A 16,107-nucleotide genomic window follows, 5' to 3' on the forward strand; every position below is an offset into this window, starting at 1 on the left:
ATAAGAAGTGACATTTTATGAATGCTCAATATTTTTCTATACTATCTATTGAATTAAAATATACATAATTCTATATTAAATCAAATCCAAAACAATAGGATAATATTCCTCTTAAAAAAAAATATATTAATTAATTAAGGTGGCGTTTGGTTGGAGGTAATGAAATGGAATAGAATGGAAAGGAAATAGTTTTCATTCCATTCCTTTGTTTGGTTGCATTTTAAAGTATTGGAATGGCATTCCAATGGAATGCTCTTTCCACCATTTTGGTGGAATGGCTATTCCATTTTAAAAAAGAAGGAATGACCATTCCAATGTAACAATAAAAAAAATTTAATTATTTTTTTATCAATTTTTTTTATCCATTTTAAATTTTATTCCATTCTATTCCTATTCTCATTCCCATTCCCATTCCTATTCCTATATTTTCATTCCTCCCAACCAAACGCCTCAAGGATTTATTAATTAATAAATAGGATTTATTTCTTGAATTATTACCATTTTTTATGTACCCGAACTTTCTTGTTTTTTAAAATTTTTACCCAACTATTCCTAGTATTGAATTATGCTCCTTTTCTCAGTTTTAATCATTTGTGACTAACAAAATGCAATTAATTTAAGTGAGTAAGGTATGTTAAATTTCATATGGATAATTCAATTAAAATTTCTTTATCAATTATTTTATTAGATTTAGTTGTATTTATACATGTATACGTAAATAATTGATATGGTAATGCCATAGCTATTTTTTTAGCCATTTACGACTAAAATTAACAGAATAAACATAAGCGAGTAGTAAAAATGCTTCGAGAGAACTTTTAACGACATATAATAAAAATTTAAGAAGTATGATTTAAAAGTGGTAATTTTAAGACATTTTTACAGTACACTTTCTAAAGGGATATCTAGTAGACCTCTTTTCATTTTAGCTTCGAATTGTTTTTTAATTTAATTTTTTTTTTTTTCATAATTGTATATGTTGTAATTATTTAGAATCTCTTATAAATTTATTTGAATAACTTAAAATATATATATTTTTTTTGAGCATAATAACTTAAAATATTGAAAATAAGATTCACACAATTATTTACTACATATATAAAAAAAATAGTAGCGCATATAATAAAATATTTAAATCTTATTTTTTGACATCATAAACTACACTCGGGCTGGCCCTAAGCATAGCCAGACTAGGCCCGTACTTAGGGTCCACTCTTTTCGGAGCTCAAAATAAAAAAATAAAAAAAAATTATTAAGTTTTTATTAAAGTAAAATAAATGTATTGTAAACAACAAATAGACATAATTTAATTGGTTGAAGTGTATAACATATTATATAATGTTATAGTTTAGGCCCATATATTTTCAAGAGCGACCCTAACTACACCGTAATCTTAAATAACTATAATATATCCGATAAAAAAAAATCAAACCAAAAAATTAGAGTCTACAGCAACACTTGTTTAGAAGTGTACTATACACTTACCCATAGTTGTTTTTTTCTTCTTTGTTTTTTGAAATAAATTACCATAGTTTTTTATTTCAAGCAAAAAGAGTAAAAAAGTCAAATTATATTACATGCATAAATAGTTAAATACATCAATTCATACATATATTATATACTCTGTTTCAGCAGAGCAAAGCTCTTTACTTTTATTTATAACACCAACAACAAACCAAAAAGCTTACTCTTACCTTCATCTCTCTCTCCATACATAACCAAACTATACATACACATATATAGACATATATATATATATACACATGATGTTGAGCACAGGTGATGATGAGAATAGTTGCCAGAAGAAGAAGATGATATTGAAGCTCCAAATTCAACCACCCAAAGCTTCAAAAGAAATCTCAACATCATCATCATCATCATCAACAGCTTCAGTACTTTACTATGGCGGTCGACCTGGTTCAGTACCTTTCTTATGGGAAACATGTCCAGGAACTCCAAAATCAAGATTCTCAGAACAGTACGATTCCCTAATTCCACCTCTAACTCCTCCTCCTTCATACCATTCCATAACTAACAATAATTACATCAACAGAACTATTTCTTCTTCTTCTTCTTCTTCATCTTCATCTACGATTCATCAGAAACGATCCAGATCTAGTCTTATCTTAAACACACTATTCCCCAAATTCAATTACCTCAACAAAACGACGCCGTTTTCTTCTTCTTCTTCTTCTTTGCCTAATAATAATAATTCATCGGCGATCTGGTCCACTACTGCTAGCCGATTCTCGAGTTCGAGTTCGTCTTTCGATTCCGGAGGTGGAAGAGAAGATCATGAATATGGCCGTGTTGGTGACGGTAATGGCGGCGGTGGCGGTAATAAGTCTCCGACTTCTCCTCTTTGTTTCGGGTTTCGGAAAAGTATTCGAGGTGGTTGCTGTGCTCGCTTTTAATTAATTAATTAATTCAAAAGATAAATAAAATATCGAAGTTTTTTTTTTTTTTAATTTGGTTTCAAAATTGTTATGAATTTTGAAAAGAAAAAAGAAAAAGGTAAATGTGTTTTTTACTTTAGTGGGTATTTTGAATTGTATTTGGTACTTAAAATTTCATATTATAAAAGAGAAAACTTGGAAGAAAAGAAAAATTAAGGAGGTTTAGTTGGTTTTATTTGAAATTTTAGGGACCAAATTGTAATGAGTGGTGTAATTCAAGGACTTGTTAATGAAAAATATCCTATCTTGTATATGTGTTTTGTTTTGGAGTAATGGTAGATACACATTTAAATTGCACATTGTTATTATACATATTATTGTGTGAAAAAAATGTGTAATTTGAGTGTGTGTTGATCATTATAATTTGTTTTGGTTTATTTGGTTTATGGACATTTTGTCCCAATGAGTTGTATTTGCGAAAAGGTTTTATTTAATGTATGTTTGTAAATGGTAGAGGTTCTTCTTAATCCGGAAATAAAGAGATTAATTATTATCAAATTATTTTGTCTTTTTTGTTTTGTATGGGTATCACATAATAATTAATAATAATAATAATAATAATAATAATAATAATAATAATAATAATAATAATAATAATAATATATAAGCCATGGTCATTACCATCACTTTTGTTTTCTTTATTACATAGTTGAATTTAATAATAATGATAATAAAGTTAGTTATAGTATTATAATATAATTAAAATAAAAATATGTCTCATCTAGTTCTCTCAAATTGATGGATAGTTTGTAATAATATTAAAACTTAAATTTAGTGTTAAAATTAATAATACATTAAATTTTTTACAGTATTATAAATTACATAAAAATGTATATTTTTTATTATATATATATTAAATAAAATTTAATTATTTAACTATTATTTAATTATTAAAAGGCTAATTAGGATTTTTACCCTACAAACTTTAACATGTACCATATCATGTTCTTGAATTTTTTTTGCCGTTAAAAATTTCTCCTGAACTATTGAGATTACTAGATTTAAGGACTTTTGTTTAATTTCATTCAATTTTACCATTTCAATGATTGTTTATGTACAAAATTATGCTCTCGAGATTTTGAAATCTACTAAATTATGTCCCTCAAACTTTGACATATACTAAATCATGTCCCCTGAACTTTCATCCGTGTTAGACTTTTTTTACTAAAATTAGACAAAAGTCCTTAAATTAAACAATCTCAATAGTTAAAGGGGTATTTTTAACGACCTTAAAAGTTCAAAGGACATGATTTGGTACATGTCAAAGTTTGAGTGTAAAAATCCTAATTAGCCTTATTAAAATAAAAAAATAATTGTAATATAGTGGGAATAATTTTTAGTGTCTTGTTAAAAATGACCTAAAAAAAAGCCTGGCTCGTGTTATATATTTTCTCATGGTAACAAGTTAAAATTTGTGTTGAGTGGATGAGTGGTATTCTTAGACCAGTTGTGAGATAATTAAGAGCCATATTTATTGATGCTAAAAGCATAGCAGAGTTATATTTTGTGTCATAAATAGAGTTGATGACAAAGAGAGACAAATGTAGAAAAGGTGGCCTCAATTTCATTTCAATTTATTAAAAGTGGTCTATATTGTAATGTATTGTATGAGTTTTAATAACTTCTTTTTTAGCCCCACAAACAATTTTATTCAATTCATTACCTTTTTAAATCAACATTATTAACTGCCTCTAACAAAATATTTCAAAGGCAAATTACAATTATGTCTCACTAAACTTTTTATAAATAAAAACAAGTGTGTTACACATTTCAAATTGTTTAATGGGTAGTTAATTCGAATTTCTAGAAGGAGATTTGAGATTAGAAGTTTTGGCTAACAATATTATCTTATATTTCTTTATGAATTGGTTGGTCTTGAAGTGGGTAGTTAATCAAATTGTAATATATTAATATAGGGTGATTTTATAATACAGCCCTTAAAAGGAATACACTGATACATATTTTATTTATTTTAGTATCTAGAAAAATTTTTTAGTCTAAGGTTTTTTTTTTTTTTTTTTCATATTCGTGTACGTTATAGTTATTTAAGATATCCTATAAAATTTTAAAAAATTTGGAATAACTTATAAGATAGAAAGTAGTGTTCAAACAGTCTACTTCACACGCATATAAAATAAAATAGTCACGCATGCAATACTCTGCTTGAACCTAATTTTTAGTGTGAAATTTTTTCGATTTCTCAAAATTTTATAAAATATCTTAAATAACTATAACGTACAGATCATGATAAAATTAAAAAATTATTTCAGATACTAAAATAAATAAATGTATTAGTGTATCTATTTTAAATGGGTGCATTTTAAAATTTTTCATTAATATTATAAATATTTATATAGAAAATAAAGGTTTCCATCATGGAAGTCAGATCTTCTTGGCTTCTATTGGTTTTTGGGACAGTTCTGTCTGATTTGTCCTTATTATTAACATAATCTCAAAAAAGATTATCAAATTTTGAATTAGTCAAAGGAAAAAAGCTATAGTTTGTCTTAGCCTAATAAGGCTTAACACATTAATAAATATTACTGAAACTAAGTGAGTTTAAGAGCTTAATTAAAATTATATATGGATAACTGGAAAAACTTAAATTGATGAAATAATTGCTGCAATTTATTATAACAAAACAAAATTTGTTGGGAAGAAGGATGGGATGGAGCCTTAATGTGTATTAAATATAAAATATGATAGAATGAGAAAAATTATTTTATTTTACCAATAATTGGGACCCTAAAAAGAAATAAAAAAAATAAAACATTTATGAACACTTCTATCTTGTACCCTATTAATAAAAAAATAAAAGAAAAGAAAAAAGATAACATGACAATTAGTTAAATTTGACATCTAACACAAGAAATAAATAAATATTATACTTTAACAAAACATTTACAATTGTGATACCATCCTCAATAATATTTGGGTAAATATTATTTTGGCCTTGTATTTTGCAAAAGTTACTGATTGGACCCTGTGTTTTGTTAAATGACAAAATAGATCATGTATTTTCCAAAATAGTAAAAATAGGACCCTGAGCTTAATTTTTGACAATTTTTTTTTTTAATATAATCAATTTGAAAACAATTCTTAATACGAACAGATACAGAAAATGTAAATAATTTTGTCATAATACTTTTAGATCGGATTATAATTAAATTTTATTTTGACAAAAAATTAATTCAGGGTCCTATTTGTACCATTTTAGAAAATACAGGGTCCATTTTATCATTTAACAAAATAGAAGGTCTAATTGATAGCTTTTACAAAATACAGGGTCCACAATAGTATTTACCCATAATATTTTAACATGCCAATTGGTCTAAAAATAAATATCAATAAATCAAAGAGTTTTTACACTACATACTGAAATTTTTAATTTTTTAATTTTTTAACTGTAGGACGGTGTTTTTTTTTTCTCCAAATATACTGTATTTTTATCAAAAAAATTGTGTAAATTTTATATTGTGTACTATGTTAAATTTTCATTGTTATTCTGCGGTTGTTTTTAATTATTCCACTGTTGTTTTAATTATTTTGTTTTGTTGTTTTACGATTGTTTTATAAAAAAATAGTATTTTTGTAAAAAAAATCCGTGTGAGAGTAAAATTGTAAACTTTTGTCCAAAATCTAATATTTTTGTAAAAACTCCTAAATTAAATATTAAAAAAATTATTAATAGTAATATTGTAATTAAAAAATATGCATTATAGTGTCAGTAATGATTAAAAGTGAAATGTAATAAAAAAAATAATAATTATTGTGTGCCAAATTTATGATAATGTTCAGTATGTATCAAATTTAGTCTAATTTTAAATATGTGCCAAATTTAGTACAACAAACTTCAATGGAATATGTAAAATTTATGCTATATTTGATACAGAAAATGTATTTGTGATATATTTATATCAGATTTTAAAATATTACTCTAATATATAATTGCAAAATTTAATGTGTAATTAATATTTTTATTAAAAATATTGAAAGTAATAACTTTATCATTAATTTTATTATATAAAAAAAATTAAAAATAAATGTAAATAGTTTATAATTTAATGCAATACAAATTTTGCATTTGCTATATTGGGATCTAAATTTAAATCAACTTTTGACATACTATTAGAGCAACTTTTTGTAAAATGAACTATATTTTAGCAATAGATTACCAAATTTAATCTCCATTAGGGATACTCAAAGCACAAAAACAACCCCTTAATTGAGCTTTTTTTTTTATATATATAGTAGTAAAAATTTAAAAATATAATATTTTGGAAACATAATTGAATATTTTATCTTGATAAAATATTAAATGTATTATTTTAAAAAATAAAAGCTACTAAGGCTAGCTTAGTGGCGAGGGAGGAATAGGAAAAAAGAAGAGATCATGGGATCAAACCTCGGACTTTTGAGCTATTAAGTTATTATTTGATTATAAAAATACTATTACTCTACACTCAAAAAAATTTTAAAAAATAAACTAGGTATTTTTTTTAGAAAATAGTTATATTTTTTAATAAATAAAAGTTAAAATACAAAATATGGTATTTTTAAAAATTAATTTATAATCTTTTCATTAAATATTTTTTTAGCCTTGAGCGTGGGTCTTGGGCAGGTCCTGCTGCCCCACGCTTGAGCCGGCCCTGATAGCACTCCAATTAGTAAATTTTTTTACTAAAATAATATTAAAATATAGCAATAGACTACATATTTAACACTCAATTAAAAAATATTATATATCAAATCAAATGATGAGAATGAATGGATCAGTTACTAAGTTAAGCTGAAAATGACTTAACTCAAATCAAAATTTAACTGTTCAAAAACAGTACTAGAATGTTTTTAGGTAGCAAAGCCAAATAGCTTGGAGACAAAACAAAAAGAAAACTCTAATTGCTTTTCAAAGTTTCAATGATTTTTCACCAATAGCTTGAATAAGATAGGTCTATTCTAATTAAGGTGGTCATAATAGTAGTTCTTACATCTTTTCATCAACTCACAAAAAACACTTCAAAGTTTCAACTGTCGGCAGCACTAATAAGAAGTGAAGAGAAGAGTGTTTTGTATGAGTGTGTATTGGTAGTGGAAGCAACCTGTCAATGGGCAAAAACCATTGTGTTGTGTTTTGTGGGGTCTTCTAGTTTGGTATGACTTATCTCATTTAAGCCATGACTCACATGATATGTTCATTTCATCAACAAAAACACTCTCTTGTTTCTCTAAATTGACCTCTAAAGACTTTATAGACTCTAGTCTAGTCACTAAGATTGAGTATGAGAATTCCTTTGTATACTCTTTTCTTTAAGATTCCATTTACATAATTAATATTTGAGAGAGACAACATAAGAAATACAAAATAGAATTATTACTACTCTTCCCTTTAATTGTTAAGGTAAATCACTTTAAATTTGAAAAATTATAACTCAAATTGTACACATTGTAGTTATAACAAACATTTTACTTGTTTATGAAATATTTGAAATAATTTATTTGTTTTGCGAATAGGGTTCAAATATTCAGTTGCATAAGTTTTTTTTTTTTTTTTTTGAATCTTAATTATCAATTTTTCTCCCCGAATTTTGATATATACCAAATCATGCCCCCTGAACTTTTTTGGCAGTTAAAAATTTCCCTTTAACTATTGAGATTGTTAGATTTAAGGACTTTTGTCTAATTTCATTCAATTTTACTATTTCAGTGATTGTTTATGTACTAAACTATGCTCCCCAGACTTTGATATCTACCAAATCATGCCCCTTAAACTTTGATATGTACTAAATCATGCCCCCTGAATTTTCATCCATGTTAGAATTTTTAACAATCTAACAATCTTAATAGTTCAGGGGGAATTTTTAACGGCTAAAAAAGTTCAGGGAGCATGATTTAGTACATGTCAAAGTTCGGGAGGAAAAAATTACTAATTAGCCTTTTATGAATGTCTGTAATTAACTATTTTAAAGTTTGTTTATTTAAAGTTTTGCCCTTTGAACTATGACTTATGTTTGATTGTGCTCCTTGAATTTTTTAGCCCATTAAAAATGATTCCCTAAACAATTTCATAGTATCGTAAAGTGGTCCTTTTATCAAATTTTGTTACATGTAACAAATATAATGATGATGTGGTGGTTTAGACTAATGCCATGCCGACGCCACGTGTGTAATTAATTTGAAAAGAATAATTTATTTTTAATTTAATTTTACTTAATTTTTTTTAAAAATCATTAATTGATTTGTTTGCTTAATAATTTATAAAAAATAAATATTTTATTTGATATAAATATCTATGTCATCATTATATTTGTCATGTGAGACCAAACATGATAGAAAATTCACTTTACAATATTGTAAATAGTTCATAAACTACTTTTAACGGGCTAAAAAAATTCAATGAGTACAAAAATTCTAAATAGGCTTTGAAATTTATTTTCAGTTTAATATATTAAAAGAAAAAAACAAGTGAGATGATTACTATAAATATAATGTGAATCGTCATATAAAAAAATTGAGTTATAACTTTTCCAATCCCGAAATACTTTTATTGGTAGTGACAAAAGTGACACACGTACTATATAGTTACTATCTAAATAGTAAATATATCACTTGGTATATATTATACAGGGTAAAGATTGACATTTTTCTAAATGTTAATTTGCAAAATGAATTTCTTTTAACTTTTGCAAAATAGCTTTTTCCAAACAGAAAAAACTATTTTACAAAGAATTATCCAAAGAAGATTACTGGGCAAAGTGAGTAGAGACCATTTTGCCAAGCACTTCAATGAGTGATTAAAGAATATTATAGACACTATTCATGGATTCTTGATCACAACATGTGACTTGATGTATAGCATTTGCCAAGTAATTCACATTGCCTGAGGTCACACCAGCCATGCTGCCAACAACATCACCATATTCACCATCCATACATACACAACATAATCAAAGAGCAAAGCTAATGCAGATATCAGTACAACAATCTTACCTGATGCGACCGTCCCGAGTCATGTATACATGAAATTCTCTAGCTAGCTGATCAACTTGATCAGGTGACAAACCAGAAAAGCAGAACATTCCAACCTGTAGTTTTTTACATACATGTTAAGTTGTTTCATGGTTTGTTCGGGGTATCAACCCAAGTTCCATATCAGAAGAACGGACAATATCATATACTAATGTGGGAGTTAAAATGAGTTTTCAGTCCAACATGATTGAATTGTTGTTGTTACCTGGTTTGTAATGTGTTCCCAGTTGAAAGGAGAGCCTAACTTTTCAAGGCTATCGCGTAGTGCAGACCGTTTCTTTTTTATGCGATCTGCCATGATCTGGTATGGAAAGAAAAGTGTATATTTTTTTTGAAAATCACAGCAAGTGCAAGGAAAGTAGTTAGAAGTTATTATAATTTTCTACCTTTAACTCTTTGATCCATAGTGATTTTATATCCGAATCGCCTAAGATTGTTGAGACTAGTAATAGGCCATGAATAGGAGGACTGCTGTACATTGCTCTGGCAATTTGCTGTAGTTGGCTTTTGACTGCAATTGCTTGCTTTGCATTGGAACAAAGAACACTAAAAAAGACTCAAACATTAAGTGGAAACATAAGATACATCAAATGATAGAACTTTTAACCATGCAAACAAAGTTTAATAGAAATTACTTGCCTGAGACAACCAACTCTATGTGCATACAATCCCATATTCTTTGCATAAGATTGAGCACAACCAATCAAATGTCCATCTTCATGAAAAATCCGAATAGCTTTGGCATCATTGTCAAGATCCCCACTTGCAAAACCTTGATAAGCCATATCAAAGAAGGGGAAATGGTTTTTTACCTGAAATTCATTGAGTTATAGATTAATGCATGTTCAGAGATTTTGGCTAAAGAACCTTTTTACATTGAGTACCTTAAACAGATAAGAGATTTCTCTCCATTGTTCCTCAGTAGGGTCAACCCCGGTTGGATTATGCGCGCAAGGATGGAGTAAGAAAAATGATTTTTCAGGCGCGTTCTACAGAAAAAAGGTTTGTAAATGTCTTAAGTTTCAATGTAGGGAGCTTCTATGTACTCTATCTCAAATCATGGCATTAATTTAGATTCTTCATACCTTGATATCATCCATAAGTGCAGCAAAGTTCAAACCTTTAGTATCTGGATCATAGTAATTGAATGTTCTTTGAGGAACATGAGCATCTCTCCAAATATTTTGGTGGCTGTACAAATGCATATGATCATTCTACTGATAATGTATCAAATACAAGAAATATTGGAAGACATGTTATGTTACAGAGGGACTTACTTAGACCAAGTTGGATTGGATAAGTACATTCGTGATTCGGGGTAAAATCGCTTCTGGAACTCAGCAAAGAGGCGACATGCTCCAGTACCCGAAAGAGCTTGGATTCCAGCAAATGTACCTTCAGTTATAACATTTGAATCCTTGCCATACACCAATTCTAAACTTCCTTGAATGAATTTTGAAGTGGCTGCAGCAGAAATTGACTCCCTGCCAATAGAAATTATTTTAACACTGTTGTGATTAAACAATCACACTAATGAGATCAAAAACAGAATTCAAGAACACAAAATTTCAGCAAGACAAGAAATCAAAGAGACAAGTAGAGAAGAATTTGCTCGATAGGGATTTGTTAGGCCTCAATCTGCACATATATTCAAGACAACTCTTGCTTATTTTTCTGATGTAGAACTTGGGATCTTTATTAAGAAGAATTTCGACACAGGTCCTAACACCGATATCAAGTAGACTACTTCAATATAAGCCCTCACGGTTTTGTTTTTGAACTTGCAGAAAAACAGCCTTCATGGTATTCATCGTCTTCATTAATCACTCAAGAATTCAATTACACAATTAAAGGTAGCTAGATCACTCATCAATGGAAATTGAACTCCTTACAATGATTCATCACACTGAGAAGAGCATGATCAAAATACACATGTCCAAGAAAATGAACTCTAAATCTGATCCCTTCTAGTGTTTGAACTCTAAGTTAGTTTTTATAGTTGTAGGTTAGGCTTAACTGAATTAACTAACTCAAGGGGAGAGCCAAAGAGAGAATGCCATCTGTAAATTGACTAAGGGACTTAGACCATATACCAACAATTCAGAGCAATTCAGTTTGCAAGCTACTAAAGAATTAGACATCTTAATTATTGGTATTGGCTTAATTAGATATAAAAAGCATACACACACACACACTTTGTGTTAGTAGTTTAGAAAAAATAATGGAAGATTAAGGTTAATCAAATTGATACATAATCCAATTGAACAGTTGTTAATGCATAAAACTAAGCTCAAAATACATAATTGAATTTTTCCCAACTCCAGGACAAAACCCAAAAGATTAGATTTCTAATAATTAACAACTGTACAATCAATTCAATTACTAATCAAATAACTTTGATTCATGTCAGAGTGAGAGAATACCCATGCCCATAAACACACACACATATATATATTTACAGCAAGTGTGCAAGGTGACCAATCAAAACAAAACTAAATAAACCCGATACTTAACTACTCCAATAATTTAAACAATTTGCATATGTTATAAATGTGCATATACAGAAAGAGAAGCATTTAATACCAAATAAGAAACAAATATATTTCCCAAAAACCAAAATTTCTTTAAGTGAAATTTGTCAAAATAAACTCACTTAATTTATTCCATACGACCGTTTATAGTTGTTTTGCGACCATAATGGTCATTTATGATCGTTTTTGTGACCATACAAAATTATTTTGCTAATAAAAAATTTGATAAAAGCAATTTTTACAAAACAAATTAATTAATGTTAATTCAACAATCAAAGAAGCTGAAAAAACACTCACAAGAAATCAGAACCGGCAATCTTGGTCTCAGCATCTCTAACACATTGTAGAACCACAGGTTTACCCTGATCATCCCTGTAAGCCCCCTGACCAACCAAACCAATCAAATCAAAAAATGGTTAAACAATTAAAACAGAAAAAAGATTGAATAGGAAGCAATACCACTCCAAGATTGATCTTTTTAAGAGTTGGGTCTTGAAGAAAAGCTTCAGTGACACCAACAATGGGGTCCTTAGGAGAAGGCTTAACATGGTCCCACCAATCACCAACTGCTGCTGCTGCTGCTCTGCCTCTGGTTGAAGTAGAAACGCACCGTTTTGTCAACTTCATCATCATCATCATCATCATCATCGTAATATTACTTTGATTAATTTAGATTTAACTATACATAATTAATCAGTGATAACATCATCAATTTCTTCTTGTTAAGCTTTATATATAATATGGTTTGTTGTGTTGATGTTCCAGTGGGCTGGTTTCATAGTATTGGATTTTTGTCGAGTAAAGTGAAGCACCTAGTTTCAAAAAGGCTTAATATATTACTATTAACCAATACAAAATAGGTTTGACTATCTACATGTCGTCAAATGAATTCATTTGACCCTTTACTTCTATATATATTTGAAAAATGTACTCTTATGTCAAAATATTTTTGTTTTTTTTTTTTTTGTTTTTACGATTGTCTTAATTATTTAAGATATCCTATAAAATTTTAAAAAATTTAACATCTCAAAAATAAGATTCAAAATAGTACCTATTTTTAGTTTAATATCAACAAGTGGAATTAACGAATCTATTAAAAAGAGGACCAGCAGATTTATAAGAATATCGAGCTTGTGGAGTATTGCCGCTATTTTTCGAGATTGGAGACTTATATCTACATCAAAGTGAACTTTTTAAAGACTTTTGCTGCAATTTTTCCTTAAAAAATTATTTGAAGTGGCTCAATTAATGTTGTACTTCATATGAAGATATGATATTTTTGTGTGCCCCACACTTCTTATAATTTTAGGAAAATTTGAAAAAATATGCATAAAATACCTTAATATTATATGCCTAAACTAATACTTTTCAACATTGAAAATATACGACCACTTTTCCAAAATCCCAATAATACCCCTCTCAAAAACTCAAACCCTATCTCTCTCCTTCCCTCAAACTCTCTCTGCCTCTTCCCCTTCGCCCGAACCCACATTGCACAACGCCCCACACAACCCACTCCGACTGAGACCCACACCCACCATTCCGACCCTCATCACCGCCCTTCGCTTGAACCCACATCGCACAACCCCCCCACACAACCCACTCCGACTGACCACTCCGACCGAGACCCACACCCACCATTCCGACCCTCATCACCGCGTCACGGAGGAGACCTACTTCGACACGGAGGAGACCCGAACGATGCCCAATAATGTCCAAGGTTCAGATCTGCGATTTGGGGAAATCGCAGTTTGGGGAAGACGATGGCCCGATGGGATCTGATGCATGTGCGAAAAAATTATATTTTTGGGTCCGACGGGTTCGATGGGGGTCTGATGCATGTGCTGGAAAAACTTTTGGGTCCGACGGGTCCGATGGGGACCCTGATTGGGGTCCGATGCATGTGTTGGGTAAAAAAAAATTTGGGTCCAACGGGTCCGATGGGTATGAAGAAAGAGAGAAGAAGAGAGGGGATATGGGATAATGTAAATGGGGTTATTTTAGGGATATTATAAAATGTCATATCTGTTAGGCTATTTTTAGCCTAAGTTTCGGGTCACATTTTATAGTTGTTTTTCTTCTTTATTATTATTTTTGGAATAGAATTACGCTTGTTTTCTTTGATTTCAGGTTTCTACACTTGGAATGTATAAATTGGACAAATTTTGGAAAACAGTGATCTATAAAATAGAGGAAATTTTGAAAGAGAAAAAAAGCTAAAATTTCAAGCCTAAATTCGACTATATTCTAATCAAATTTTGGATAAAGTCAAAACATAAAAGTTTTAGATCTCTTTTTTTTCCTTTCCAACGCATCTTGAATCAACTCATTTGGAGTTCGTATGAGAAAGTTATGCTAATTTTACTGAAAGAGGTCAAAGCAGAAAAAATTGGGTCCAGTGGCCGCGGCGAGACCACTTTTGGCCGCGGCGGGGGACTACAGAAAGCCCGTTTTTTCACTTTTCTACAGCCGCCGCGGCGAGGATATTGCCCGCCGCGGCTCCGACTTCGTACAGGTCAAGGATAACTTCGTCTTTTCTCGTTTTTGGGCTGAAAAACTCTATTTAAAGGAAAGAGGGTCGCAAATTAAAAAGGGGAGACCATATGGAACCCTAAAAACACAAGAAGAAGGCTCTTGGAGCGAGCATGGGCGATCTGCAACAATCCTCCATCTAGTTTCTTTCTCTTCTCTTGACTTTTTTATGTTTTTATTTGTGTTTAGTTTAATTATGGATTCGATTATGAGCTAAACTCTCTATTTAGGGATTTGATGGATATTGACTGAGATTATTCTATGGATTAATGTTATTTGATTGTTCTTTCTTCCTATATTATTGTGATTTATTCATATTTGTGCTTATTTCATGTTTAAGCTTGATCACCTTTTGCATGTTCTATGATCTCAATACAAAATCTTAAAAGTGAGTATTGAGAATGCTCTAAATGAATAGACATAGGTTTTGATGTGAAACGAGAGTATTCACATAGCTTATGTGACTTTTAGATTATTGCTTAATGCAAATTGTATGTTGTTCTATCTCAGAGATGCAGTAGTTGGCATAAAATTTAGGACCCTTATGATCTGAAAAGAGTTTAGGTTAATTTATAATCTGTCATCACATAGGAGGAAGAAGAATGATTAATTAGTGTTAATAATTTGGTAATCAAAGCAATTGAAATCATATCTCTAATTTCACATCCATTGTTAAACCTTTTATTTGTTTGTTTTATTTAATTTTGCTTAGTTTATTTTGTTCAAAGTTTATTTATTCGATTGCCAAATAGAAACAAGAATTTAATTAATTGGTACTTAACTGCAGTCCTCGTGGGAACGATCTCACTTACCTGAGTATTACTTGTTGAAAACGATACGTATACTTGCGTGTTGGATTTATCACAACAATATCCCACAAATATTACATGTTATGTGTTTAGGGAAAAAATATTAAGTATTTGTAAGCATAAAAAGTCAAATTTCCCTAATTTTATTAGGATTTCAAATGATGAGTAAAACTTAGGGATGCACACGGGTAAAGAATTGACAGGGAGTGGTCCCCTGTCCCCATCCCCGCCCTATCACGGCTTATTCCACATTAGGGATGGGGTGGAGAATTTTCTAATGGGGCGAGGACGGAGCAAGAAATTCCCTAATATAAAAATAAAATTTATTTTACAAATTAAAATGTACCAAAATATTAAATTACATAAAAATTAAAATATGACACATTATTATTGTTCAATATACTACTTCTTATACAAAGCACAACTTTAAAAATAATAAAAATGACATAATATAACAAAAAAAAAATACAAATACATATTATAAAATATTAATAAAAAGATAACTAATATATTAAGTGGGTCCCCATCGGGACGTACGAGGAATGTAATCCCTGTTCCTGCCCCGTTTACTATTCGGGAACAATAAATAATTCTCACCCTGCCCCATGCATTCCCGATTTAGACGGGTAATCCCTACCCCATTAGGGGCGGGTCCCGTGAGGCCATCCTCATAAAGAAAATATGCATTCCTAAAAAACCCCAATTGACATATAAAAATTACAATTATTCTTTATTAATTTGGTAATTTGCACA

General features: G+C 29.6%; 2 protein-coding genes across 2 annotated transcripts; one reads left to right on the top strand and one right to left on the bottom strand.

Annotated features, from left to right (window-relative positions):
* The first annotated feature begins 1,627 nt into the window (after window positions 1–1,627).
* On the top strand, window positions 1,628–2,709 carry LOC115696248 (cell wall integrity and stress response component 1). Its single transcript, XM_030623157.2, has one exon. The coding sequence runs from the start codon at window positions 1,764–1,766 to the stop codon at window positions 2,412–2,414; it is 651 nt and encodes a 216-aa protein (XP_030479017.2). The 5' UTR covers window positions 1,628–1,763; the 3' UTR covers window positions 2,415–2,709.
* Window positions 2,710–8,927: 6,218 nt separating this feature from the next.
* Window positions 8,928–12,895, bottom strand: LOC115696908 (aspartate aminotransferase, mitochondrial). Its single transcript, XM_030623808.2, has 10 exons — window positions 12,473–12,895; window positions 12,311–12,396; window positions 10,760–10,966; window positions 10,568–10,673; window positions 10,367–10,471; window positions 10,122–10,294; window positions 9,869–10,028; window positions 9,688–9,783; window positions 9,444–9,538; window positions 8,928–9,353 (listed from the first exon to the last, which is right to left on the bottom strand). Exons 1-10 carry the CDS (start codon window positions 12,659–12,661, stop codon window positions 9,248–9,250), a joined length of 1,323 nt encoding a protein of 440 aa, XP_030479668.1. The 5' UTR covers window positions 12,662–12,895; the 3' UTR covers window positions 8,928–9,247.
* Between the last annotated feature and the right edge of the window lie 3,212 nt (window positions 12,896–16,107).

This window comes from Cannabis sativa, chromosome 7, assembly GCF_029168945.1.
Source record: "Cannabis sativa cultivar Pink pepper isolate KNU-18-1 chromosome 7, ASM2916894v1, whole genome shotgun sequence".
NCBI lineage: Eukaryota > Viridiplantae > Streptophyta > Magnoliopsida > Rosales > Cannabaceae > Cannabis > Cannabis sativa.

Excerpts from the sequence above, each read along its gene's own strand:
- LOC115696248 (XM_030623157.2), top strand. The coding sequence starts at position 1,764 with ATGATGTTGAGCACAGGTGATGATGAGAATAGTTGCCAGAAGAAGAAG.
- LOC115696908 (XM_030623808.2), bottom strand. The coding sequence starts at position 12,661 with ATGATGATGATGATGATGATGATGAAGTTGACAAAACGGTGCGTTTCT. Across the intron at positions 12,397-12,472 it reads AAAAGATCAATCTTGGAGTG|GGGGCTTACAGGGATGATCA; the intron begins GTATTGCTTCCT and ends TTGGTTGGTCAG. Across the intron at positions 10,029-10,121 it reads CATAGAGTTGGTTGTCTCAG|TGTTCTTTGTTCCAATGCAA; the intron begins GCAAGTAATTTC and ends AGTCTTTTTTAG.